At 35.7% G+C, this 12,707-nt stretch overlaps 1 protein-coding gene across 1 annotated transcript; it reads left to right on the top strand.

Moving 5' to 3' along the window:
- Window positions 1-556: 556 nt before the first annotated feature.
- On the top strand, window positions 557-12,707 carry LOC144366777 (broad substrate specificity ATP-binding cassette transporter ABCG2-like). Its single transcript, XM_078021599.1, has 7 exons — window positions 557-635; window positions 4,953-5,039; window positions 6,138-6,259; window positions 7,747-7,895; window positions 9,916-10,005; window positions 11,424-11,509; window positions 12,546-12,707. The coding sequence occupies exons 4-7, from the start codon at window positions 7,779-7,781 to the stop codon at window positions 12,691-12,693; spliced, it is 441 nt and encodes a 146-aa protein (XP_077877725.1). The 5' UTR covers window positions 557-635; window positions 4,953-5,039; window positions 6,138-6,259; window positions 7,747-7,778; the 3' UTR covers window positions 12,694-12,707.

Raw genomic sequence — 12,707 nt, 5'->3', positions numbered from 1 at the left:
GGGTCCTCACAAACTATTCTTTACAGATCATGCTTAATTTTTTTAAACTTTATTTTCCTTTATGCCATAAATGTCCTTCACTGATTATTTCACATTTTAATACTGTTATAGTATTGAGTTTCATTTGTTCCCAAATGACTTCCCCAGATCCCTGCATGTCTGTTAACTCTAGTAGCATTTGTGGGTTCAGTACCTGAATTGAACTGGACCCTTAACTGACAGTGCCTGGTGGACACTGAGAGTAATTTTAGCTTGTCCAGTAGTCTACTTGTTGTCCTGCCAATTCCCTGAAGAAAAGATACCTTAATTTGCCATCTAATTTAGATAGCATTTTCATAACATATACTGCTTAGTGACTCTGGCCACACCATTAAAGTGTTCATTGAAATGGAGAGATGTGATCTATATATATATATATATATATATATATATATATATATATATATATATATATATATATATATATATATCATATAATAATAAATGACATGAAAAATCTTAACTCTAATTGAAATTCTTACCCTTTTTATGTTCATTTTTCTTTTTGAAAAGATAACTGTGGCAGTCATTCTGGGAGTGGTCATAGGTGCATTTTTCCTGGCACTAAAACATGATTGTACTGACATCTACCATAGGTAGGTAAATTTGGATCTTGATTTTTATAAAATTCCATTACATTATTCAAGCTTGTAGACACCCATTCAAGAATTTGAATTTATGATAAGTATGATGCAAAACTCAGGAAAGAGTCAGTATTCTTTTTACACATGTATACATATGTGTGGTAAATTATATGCAAGCTGAAGTTTACCCTTTCAGCCATTTTTATATGTACAGTTCAGTGGCATCACATACATTTATACTGAGCATCCATCACTGCTATCCACCTCCAGACCTTTCTTTCATATTCTGAAATGCAATCTTCATACCATTGAATAGTAAGTCTCCATACCCACCTCTCCCAACCCTTGGCAACCATCTTTGACTTTCTCTGTTGCAGTCATGTAATATTTTTTTTGCATATGACTGGCTTATTTCCCTTAGCATAATGTTCTCAAGGTTCATCCATACTGTAGTATATGTTGGAATTTGTTTTTTAAGGCCAACTAATTGTCCATTATATTGTTTATGCATCCATTCATGAAAGTCTGTGTCATTGACCCCTTTTTGGGGTCCGTATTACTCAGTATTGTGAGTAATACTGCGATTAGTAGAATTATCTCTGTGAGTCTCTGATTTCACCTCAATGGGGTATATTGAATGGCTGGGTGATAAGGACTTTCTGTTAAGATTTCCAAGACCTGCCATGCTGTCCTCCACTGCAGCTGCACCATTTTCCATTGTTCCAGCAGCATGCAAGGGTCCCAGTTTCTCCACATCCCCACCAGAACTTGTTCATTTTTATTTTTGTAAATAATAGAGATCTATTGGATTTTTGGTGAATATCTTGTGAAGTCTTTTGCCTTTTCAAAAATTTAATTGTTTTATTTTTCATTATTGTTGACTTTGAGTTCTTTATATTTATGAATTTCTGATCCTTTATCAGTTACTTAATTTGTGAATAGTTTCTCCTATCTTTTGGGTTATCTATTCACTCTGTTGGTAGTGTGTTTGACACATAAATGTTTCTATTTTTGATGTAATCAAGATTGTCTGTTGTTGTTGTTACTAGTGAGTCAATTTCTTTGAATTTTTTTTGGGGGGGAACATAGGAGTGTCAGTTAAGAGGACAGAACTCAGTTTTTTCTGTTGTGTGGAGCACTCATATTACTTTTTGTGATTGTTGCCTAGTTTCAACTGTAATGTGTCCTTTAATCTCTTCTCATGATGAGAGATTTAACTGGCTGTGTCATGTCCTGAACATAGGTGCTCAGCAACATCCCAGACCCAGGGTCCTCCTCATAGTTCATGTATGGAGAACCATATGTGGCTACCTGATGGGATGGCTGCCTGTCATCCAGAGCCTAAGGTTACCTCTAAACAGCCAAAGGGGCTGTATGGTCTTATCCCCATTTTATTATAGAGGGTGATTGTAAAAGCTTGTGTTGAGTCTGTTTTGATACATGGAGAAGGCTGGCTATTTTCTAAACTAAGAATGAGCATTGTTTAGATTTACACTATCCCCCAAACTCTCATATGTTGAAGGGTTCCCCAATGCAGGAGTGTTCAGAGGTGGGGCTTTTGGATAGTGATAGAATCATGAAGGCACATTTCTCCCCAGTGGATTCATCAATTGATAGTTAGAAAGACTCGTGGGTGTGGGACCTAGTTGGAGGTAGCAGGTCACTGGGGGCATGCCCTGGTGGAAGGTTGATCTTTTCCCTGGCCCCTCCTCATCTCTCTTTCTCTCTGCTTCCTGGCTGCAATGAGCTGAGCAGCTTTCCTCCAGCATCACTTCTGCCATAATATTCTGCTTTAACCCCAACCAAAGAAGCCAGCCAAGGGTGGAATGAAACCTCTGAAACTGTATATCAGTGTAAATTATTTTTTCCCTGTAAATTGTTTATGTCAGAGCCAGGTACTGCCTATAATCCCACTTACTTGGGAGGTGGAGTCAGAACAGCCTCAGCAGCTTAGCAAGATCCTGTCTCAAGACAAAAAAATAAGGACTGGGGCTGGAGCTGAGTGGTAAAGAGCCCTTGGATTGAACCCCCGGTTCCAAAAAACATTGTTTATGCTAAGCATCTTGGTCAATTTCTTGAGATTATTTTTGAAGAATTTAGACATCAACCTTATTTTAACTTGTCCTTTTGACTTACCTTTGTTCACATTTTCTGTGGGCATTTGGTTATGTAAAAGTAGCCTGTGTGTGTGGCTTACCTAACAGTGATTTATTCTTTTGATTAGAAAACAGTAGTTTTGCATCATTTTGGAAACTATGTCCTTACAGCACTCTCCAGCAGTGACTATCAGTCCTTTATCATTTGAAATTGCTAGGGAGGCCAAAGGTTTTGTTCTTCTTTGGGATCAAGTACTATCCTTGCACTTTCTCTAACCTGTATAACTAAGAACTGGCTTTGAATTCTATGTAGAGTGTGAGCACCTTTGATTCAATAGCTTTATAAGGTTATAGTTATGGCTAAGCAAATTTGAAAAATGTATTTTAAAATGATTCCACTAATCCCAATTCTAGATATTTATGGAAATTATTTGAAATCAGTTTGTGAAAAAGGTGTCATCAGTCCTATGTTCATTGCAGCACTATTCACAATAGTCAAGTTAAGGAATCAAAGTGCCTGTCAGCAGATGAATGGGGAAAAAAATGTAGTATGTATACATAATGGAATACTATTCAGCCCTAAAAAATGAAATTTTGTCATTTGTGACAACATGGATGGAAGTGGAGAATATTATGGAAAGTAAATTAATCCAGGCTCAGAAAGACAAATAATACATATTCTCACTTATACATACATTCCAGAACAATTAAATAATTCTTAGAAGCATAGAATAGAATAGTAAACGGTGGTTGCCAGAATCTGAGGGATGGGCAGAATGAGGAGATTATGATCAAAGGGTACAAAGTCTCAGATTGAAGAGACACATTTTTTTTTAATTTTTTTGAGATACATTGCTCATTGCTGTGAAGATGCTAAATAATAATATACCTTTCAAAATTGCTTGGATTAAATTTCAAATGTTTTCACCATGAAAAATGATAAATATTTGAAGTGGTAGAGATCACCTGAATTACCTTGACTTCATTATTTAACATATTTATAAATAGTATCATTACTTTGTACCATATATGCACAAGTATATTTTGATTTATTTGAAATTAAAAATTAAAATCAATCAGATAAATAATAGATATGACAAATGTAAGTTACTATCTTATAAAGAATTAGAATGAATTGGTTCTGTAATAATAAAAAGTAATATAAAATAAATCATATTATGTATCTGAATGAATTTCATTGTCTTCTCAGAGTTATGAACACTATAATATCATTAGCTATATTGAACTGAATCTTTGCTATATCCCATGCATTTCAAATTAACTTATAAGTTTACATAAGGTAAATTTTTGGACTCAAAGTTATGTAGTTGATTATCTACTAGGCATGGCTGTTTCCTATTTATTTTAATTATCATATTAACATTTACATGTTTACACATTTACAGGTACTATTATTTCATCATTCTTTAGGCATTAGGAAAATATATGGAGTGTCTCTGGACTCCTGTTTTTCCTTTAATATAGCTGGAATTGTTCACTTGAATTTATATTTAAAATATTTTTTCCTCTTGTTTTTTATGTCACTTAACTGATGTACTACCTTATCTTTTTTTTTCAAAATGTTTCAATTAAAAATCATTCATATCAGTTAAGTTGGTTTGAAGAGAAGCTTGTTCTTATTTCCAGGAGGTTGGTATATAATCATAAAAATTATATATATTTTTAAAAAAAAACACAATTCTTTTACTGAGAAGGTACACAGAATTTTTTTTTTCTTCTTAAATTATATCTCTTTGATTTATTTTTGAAGACCTTGTAGGAAGGTGGCTGTCCTGGTCAAGGATGACTGTTGGGCTTTGCTGACGTGTGTGCTGTCTGTGTGTCTGAAGGAATGGAGTGTGGGTTCCTTCTAACATCTGGCATTTTTCTTCCACATGTCTCACCATTTTCTTGACTCAACTTTAAAATCAAACTGGCTAATTAAATTTTTAACCATCTGAGAAGTTTATTAAATTTGCTGTTTCTCTGTTTATATTTTAGGAATGGTGCCAAGCATTCATTCCTAAAATATAAACAGAGAAACACTGAATTCAAGGTGATGGTATTTCTTTGACCAGATAGCTCAGGCTGCCATAACAAAATACTAAAGACTCTATTTTAAAGAAAAATGTTATATAATTTGTGGAAGGAGATCCTGTGAGTTGAAAGCTGATCTAATAGCTTTGAATTGACTGAGGATTTTTTTTGTTTGTTTGTTTTTCTGTCCTGGCAGAGCCCGGGCACTCTGTACACTGACTATCTTCCAGAGTTTGGCCGGCCTGTTAGGAGGAAAGAGTGTTGAACTGGAGAAGCTCTTTAGGTGAGTAGGTTTTTATTTCGGGAGTGGATCTAAAATTGGGTCAAAGGTGTGACCCAGAGGATTACCAGTATTTTTCTTTTATTTCTTGGTTTGTTTAGTTGACAAATATAAACTGTATGTATTTATCATTGTGTAACATGAGCTTTTGAAATATGTATGCAGGTTATCACAATTAATTGAAAACAAGCAGTCAAGAGTGAAATAGAAAATCAAGAGCTTGTGGGGCCTGTCACCAAAGGAAAACAAAGTTTCAGAATTAGGTGTGGTCATCAGTTTGCAGTGCTGCAGAGAAAGCCAGCAATAAAGAGCTGAAAAGTATCTTTAGGTTTTTTGGAAACAACAGGCCAACATGACCCTTGCAAGAAAAGTTTGAAGTTCTTAGTAGAGAGTTAAGTTGTAGGATTAGCAATTGGAGGTGAGAGTACAGTTGGCCTTAGTGGATGAAGGAATGAAAAGATCAAGAGGGCAGTCTTACACTAAAAAGCAGACTGGGTTGTTTCTTCTGCTTTCAAAAATGGAAGATATTTTACCCTATTTATATGCCAAGGACTGGAATTATCAGAAAGGGAAGGAATGAAGATACTGGTGGAAGAGTTTTGAATTTCAGGAGAAAGACATCAGGAAGAAGAAAGATGAGGGTTTGGTAGCTGATGGGTGTATTGCTTGGTGATCGTTGGAGGGAGAAGTCATTTTCTTTTTCTAACATGAGAGTAGCAGAAGTATAAAAAGTTTAGGGATCATAAGTTGCTTTGAGGCCTTGGAGAATAACAGTGTCATCTTTTACAGGGTCAGAATTGGAGTGAAGAAAATCTTCTGTTACTGCTAAGATTAGCCCTTTTGGTACTACTAAGAAGGGGTCAGCCTGAGAGGAGAAGCAGGGTATCTGAGAAGAGTGAGGAGATGCAGACTCTGTGTCCCACCTCCAGGGAGGCAATACCTGCAATGGAGAAGGGATGGGGGCAGGGTGGGAGGGTCAGCCTGGAGCCCGTGGGCAGCTGGTGGCAGACCTGGTGGCAGCAGGAACCTGGACAGCAGTGTCTCCACTGGGCTGTGCCTTAGACTAATCTGGGATGTGTGGTGTGTGTTTTTGTTTTGTAGACAAGAGCTTATTAGTGGATGGTATGAAGTGTCATCTTACTTCTTTGGAAAACTGGTATCTGAATTACTACCCAGGAGTTTGCTGCCAATTATATGTACTTGTGTAGCATACTTCTTGATAGGTAAGTACCAATACAAAGAGAATGTGTCTTTAGTTTTGCTTATGTGTTAAAACCAATTTCTTTTGCAAGCATGTTTATGGTTCTTACAACTAGAAGTACACACTTCCCACCACTAGGGAAGTGTGTATCCATTGTGCATGCTCAACAATAGCCATTCAGTTGAGTATTGTTTTCAAGTCTTTCCCAAGTGAAGCTTCTTGTTTTTTATTTTGGTGCCATGCTGGGTATCAATCCAATGGCTTCATGGATGATAGACAAATGCTCTATCTCTGAGATACATCCCCAGCTGTTTTAAAAATTTTTGTCTTGATCAGGGTCTTTCTAAGCTTCTCAGACTTATCTGAAAATTTAGATCATCTTGCTTCAGTCCGCTGAAGAACTGGGATTGCACACATGCCCCATGCTCTACTCAACAGAACTTTCAATATTTACAAAACTTCATTTTACCAAGATGCCATGTATCATGAAGAAACATAGAAATGATTTATAAAAAACTCAACACTATGCTGAGGAGCTGTGATAGTTATTGCCTATCTATCTATATTGTTTCTCTTTGTCTCTCAACATGTGACTATATACAGATAAAATTTAGATTGGTATGTATTATTGATAAGGTCTAAGAGATATATAGAAAAGTAAAGAATCTGTGTATACATGTCTTCTTTCCCTATACCCTTAATAATGAGAGAAAGATGGTTACTTTGGGGTTTGATCATTGTTGCATTGTTCTCAGACTTTACCCCAGGGTCATTGCTTCTGAATTTCTATATGTTTCTCTATTTCTCACATACACTGGAAATATCTATTTATGATAACACACTATAGTATAAGAACCAAAAACTTCCGGTATACAAATAAGAGGTGTATTATAAGGAATTGATCATGGTATCTAGGCCCAGACTCCTGATCAGTGTTTTTATAGCTGTTCCAAATCTTTAAACTATATAATGAATGTTTGCTTGGTACACTTTTTAAAGTATACTTATCTTATTCCATTCTCTATCACAGAGCCATGTGATGGTTTGTCTGGGAGACTTAGGTATGGAGATTCCTTTCTTTCCCCCAGGCATTAAAACCACTGAAGTTGTGAAACCTGATTCCTGTTTCTTCAGTAATGCAGTGACAGCAAATAGTGAGCAATGTGGTGATGTCTGAGTATAGGAGAAGGCAGTATAATTTGACCAGTTGTGTTACCTGTGCCTCTCCATCTAAGTAGTTCTGAAGTTTGTCCTAATTCCACATAGGAAAACAGAGGTGCTATACGGAAAAGTGCTTTGCAAGTAAATGTACAAAAGAAATCTGTGTGGTAACTTCATGCAATTATATATAGGTGAAAATTAAAATTGCTGGCCCATGGTAGTTGGATGTGGGTAACTTTCTTCATTCAGGTATTAATTGCTCTGAATATTAGCATTATTTGCATGGTAAATGATCCTGAATACATATTGACCTAGGCAGCCGTGATAAACCCTTCTTTTTTTCCTAAGGATTGAAACTGGAGGCAGAAGCTTTCTCAATCATGATGCTTACTGTTTTGATGGTGTACTATTCAACTGCTTCCCTGCTACTGGCTATAGGTTCACATCAACGTTATTTCATAGCAGCAGTTTTAAGTACCTATTATCTGTTAATGCTGGTGAGTATAAACTGTACTTCTCTCAGAAGGAAATTTCCCCTTCTTTCTTTATTGTGCCTTTACCTGTCATTTAAAACCTACTTTGAGTATTCTATACATGGGATTTGGTCGCTTCCAGGAGGCCTAGATGAGGTATATTCTAGAGAATTTACCAGCTTTCCTTCTCAACTTTATCCAAGCTTATTTTGCTAGTGTTCTAATGTCGTTAGTATGAACATGTCTTTAGTGATGAGCTTTTAAAAGACACTTCTTGATAGTATTGAATAAGACCTTGAACTTTAGAAATCAGAGTAATGCGATCAGTAGACTCTACCTGATTTTCATGCTGGAGTTAGAGAACTCCTAGCTGTTTAACCAGTGGAGACAGTTTCATTGGATGCATTGAAACTCCAAGGTGAATGTGAAGCTCCTTGAGAAGTGTAATAGTGTGTGGCATGGGGAGGGGGGTCTTACCTGGGTCCTGTATTTTGAAAAGGAGTGTTTTAAGAATACTGGAAAATTCCAAAGTCCACAGTACTAGGTGATTCCCTTTTTGTGTTCCTAAGAATCTCTATATCAAGTATTTCTGCTTATCTTTTCTTTATAATAGTTACTTAATTCTAATCTCACATGGACCTAAAGTTTGTAATCACATAGATGAATTAACAGATAAACAGAACAAGTTCCCCTGTTTTGTTTTGTTTTTTTTTTGTGTGTGTGTATGTGTGCTGCTGGGGATTGAACTCAAGGCTTTGTGCACATGAAGCAAACACCCTACCCACTGAGCTATATCCCCAACATAGTTCTCACATTTTTGTTCCATGACATGGACTAAATAGGAGTGCTTAACCAATTAATGCACTTGTCATCTCTGCTACAATAGATGTCTTTCAGTGATACATAATCAGCATAAGTTCTTGTCAAAGTGTAAATCTTTCATTTCTGAATTTCTGAATTTGTCAACTACAATGTATCTCATTCAGAAAGTGATGTCTTGTTTATATTTCATGTAATAAATAAAATATCCTTTAATAAATACAGATGAATTGTTTGATTTATGGGATATTTTGACTGAATATTATGTAAAGGATCTTGGTAGAACCTTAAAACCATAGTCATGAAACCACATATTACTCAGAGATGGTATGTGTTATATGAAGCACTTGGTTAGGTCAAATCTAAATGTGGGCAGACATACAACGTTGTCATTATGTTGTTATCCTAGTGGTACCAAGTACCACCTAAATTGTACCATTTAGGACAAGTGTTATGTGAACCTCATAGCTGTTCCTTGTATTTTGAGAAGTTGTTCCTAGTATCTCTATTGTAATATTAATTTCTGATAGCTTTAAATGGAAGTATTGACCATATTTTCTGCTGTACTTCATCATATTATTGTGTTTATCAGTTCTAGGCTTTGGGTAATCTGAATCCTGCATTCTGAACCTCAAATTATTCTTAATGTCATTTTTTAGTCATTATGCCATAAAATATGTATTGTCAACTACTTATATAGCATTTGTGTTATAGTATCATTAAGGAATATGGAAAGGATTTGAAATATATAGGAAGTAATATTAAAGTAAAAAAGGAAGTACATGATTTACATGCAAATACTACACCATTTTAAAAATAAGGTATTTGAATACCTGAAGATTTTGGTATCTGTGAACTGAGGTTCTGGAACCAATCCCCCTCAGGTACCAAGGAATGACTATTTCTTAAACTTCCATTGTGTGCAGTTACAGAGAATGTTGAGGACATAGTCTTAATAATTTTAGATCATCCAAATAGTATATATTATGCAGATTATAGGAAATGGTCCTTCCTTTAAAATAATAAACAACCTTAGATACACAGAGGTGTATACACATTCAAACGATGAAGATTTTTTTTAGAGTAACTGGAAGGAATATGAAGAGAGATGATCCTAGTGGAAATGTTTGGAAAGTTGTAGAGTTGAAAGTTGAAAAGGGTATTATCTAGAATTCTTCATAAAATCACAAGTTGGGTTCTGATTCATGGTCTTTGCTTTTTATAGGGTTTATTGGGTATATTGCTGACTTTCACTCCTCTTCCACCTTGGCTATCATGGCTTGAGTACTTCAGTATCCCTCACTATGGCTATTTGGTAAGTTGTCTTATTCTCTTACAATACATGTGTTTCCAAGCTATGAGAAAAGCAAAATAAAGCCTGACCAGCTCATTTCCCCAGCCATGAGATGTGAATGTCTGTGATTTTGGAGTCTCCTTTCAAGAGCAATTAATGAGACTATCCTGTTAGCCTCAGTTAGCACAAGTCCCTGGAGTCACATGGGGTTTTTCCCAGTCACCCCATTGTTTGAGGAAGAGGAAAGTCATAGATAAATCTCATAGTAAAATGTGAAAATAAAAGTTGATGATAAACATGTAGTGTTTTAGTTAAATAAGGAAGTAAATGAGAGGATGAGAGACTAGAATTTATAGTTTATATCAAAAGGAAAACTAGAACAGAACAAAAATCATATAATACTCAAAACCATATTGTCTTTCATGAGCTATTCAACTCCAAAATAACCTGTGTCAAAATAGAATGATTACGTTTTTGACTATCATAATTAAAATGGATTGGAAAAAATAAATAAGAGAAGATTGCTATTATAAATCAGCAATATTCTTTGAGCTCTATTATGTAAGGAAAATAAAAAGAGACACAGAGACAAGATACAGAGGCAGACTAACAGAATAGCCAAGCTGTCAGCTTTATTTATTTATATCAATAAGTTTCATTAGATCATTGGCATCAGTAGTACATTATCGCTCATTGTGTCATTAGGCAGCTTACAGAGTAAGTAACATTATGCAGCTTATTCTTCACTTACATGCTACAGTTGCAATATGTAATGTTAAGAGGTTTGTGTAGCTCTCAAGTGTCCGTTGTTTAAATTTACTGTTATATGGACAGGTTCAGGTGCAGTGGAGCTTTGTGAAACATTGTAGTTGTCTAACAAGAGAGTTTTGTTTATTCTCAGGAGCTGTGAGCCTGAGGTCAAGGTTGAGGCTGATAAGACTCTAGCACAGATCCTCCTTATGCAGAGCATTCCTACAGCAGATAGGCATCCTATGTCTTTGCACAGAAATTTTCCTAGCAGCCAGGCATTCTGTGTCTTTGCACAGAAACTTCCTAGCCACCAAGCATGCCACAGTTATGAAGCCATCAAAGATTCCAAACCAAATCACAGAACCATTTTACTGTTATATCATTTTAAATATAGTGTTCAAACTATAAAATTGGGAGAGAAGGAAGTAACCACAGTCTAATCTAACCAGAGTTCTCCTTTCTTATCCAATGGGAGCCAGCATCTCAACCCTAGCCTACTTTATTTCCAGGGAAAATTAGGTACTTTGCTGTGGCAAAGACATGGCAAGAAAGAGAATATTTTTTAGAAATAATCATAAACATTAAACTTGAGGGCATAATTGTGATAATCCCTTGACACTATTTACCCTGCCCCCTTGTGATAATCCCTTGAAACTATTTATCTTACCCTTCTCCCCCTTGTGTTTTAGGCTTTGCAACACAATGAATTTTTGGGACGAAACTACTGTCCAGAACTCAATACAACAGAAATCAGTAGCTGTTCCAATTATGTAATGTAAGTTTGCATTCAGTGTCACGTTGGGTTTGCTTACTATCATAGTATGATATGGAAAGGTCCCTGGCCTTAGAGCTGGTAAGGATTCTTTCAAGGTCAATAAGACTTTCTAAGCCTAAGTTTTTTAACTCGTAAAGTGAGTTGTTGGGCACTAATGTATGTGAACATGTTGTGTAACTCTTGTTCTCTTAACAGTAAAATATTATCGAATGTGAAAAAATGAGTTCTTTTTCAGAACATTTGAATTTGTAATAGACTATTTTCATGGTTTACTAAGGGCTTATAGTCTGTGAACCTCTGGATTGGCTACTGGTAAGCCCTGCCCAGGTGCTTTTCTCACCTCTGACAGAGGCACTCCATCCTGCTCTCCTCTAGCTGCTACTTAAGGTTTGAGCCTGATCCTAGACCTGCTGGTATCTTCTCATTGCTGACTATCTGCAATACTCATTATAGTATTGGTGTGAGAGCTGACAGAACAGAATTCTGTTCACAAGCCCTTTTCCCCCCTGGTTCTGGTTTTAGAATTCTTAGCCTATTTTTTGGATGACTATCTTGTGATGTAAGCAGAATTTAAGGAGCTTTGATCATATAAACAGGGGACAGAGTTGTCATCATAAAAACTGAGGTTTTCCCACGAGGAGAAAATGAATTTACTTGATCAGTATTTCCTTTGAAGAGAGCAGCATTATAGATTTGAAAACAGATGAATCTGAGAAGCCTAGGAAATTGGTTCATAGTGTGAATCTGTAAACTTGGCCAAGTAAGTTAAGCCTGCATCATCTCCTTTTTGAAATATGCATAATATTTATATTCCTTTAGATTGTTTTACGAATTAACTAAGCTGTCAGGCACAGGTTGCTTAATATATCTAGCAAAATTTGAAGTACTCAGTGACTGTCAGCTATTACTTATGAAATGACAGATACTGAATATTTAGATGACCTGTAGACTTCTTTAACAAAGGAATAGCAACTATATTTAGTACAATTTGAAAGATGTTAGGAATATAATCATATATTTTTGTGTTGAATTTCAGATGTATTGGTGAAGAATTCTTGACAAACCAGGGCATCGATCTCTCACCTTGGAGTTTATGGAAGGATCATGTGGCTTTGGCTTTTATGATGATAATTTTCCTCACAATTGCCTACCTAAAATTGTTATTTCTTAAAAGAAGTAATTAAAATCACCCTTAATA

This window comes from Ictidomys tridecemlineatus, chromosome 9 (genome assembly GCF_052094955.1).
Source record: "Ictidomys tridecemlineatus isolate mIctTri1 chromosome 9, mIctTri1.hap1, whole genome shotgun sequence".
Classification (NCBI taxonomy): Eukaryota; Metazoa; Chordata; class Mammalia; order Rodentia; family Sciuridae; genus Ictidomys; species Ictidomys tridecemlineatus.
Note: the sequence above shows the minus strand (reverse complement) of the source record. Positions and strands in the feature narration are given on the sequence as shown.

Bases quoted from the DNA above. Each gene is read 5' to 3' on its own strand.
- LOC144366777 (XM_078021599.1), top strand. From the start codon at position 7,779: ATGATGCTTACTGTTTTGATGGTGTACTATTCAACTGCTTCCCTGCTA. The intron at 10,006-11,423 runs GTAAGTTGTCTT...CTTGTGTTTTAG, and splicing joins TCCCTCACTATGGCTATTTG to GCTTTGCAACACAATGAATT. The intron at 11,510-12,545 runs GTAAGTTTGCAT...GTTGAATTTCAG, and splicing joins AGCTGTTCCAATTATGTAAT to ATGTATTGGTGAAGAATTCT.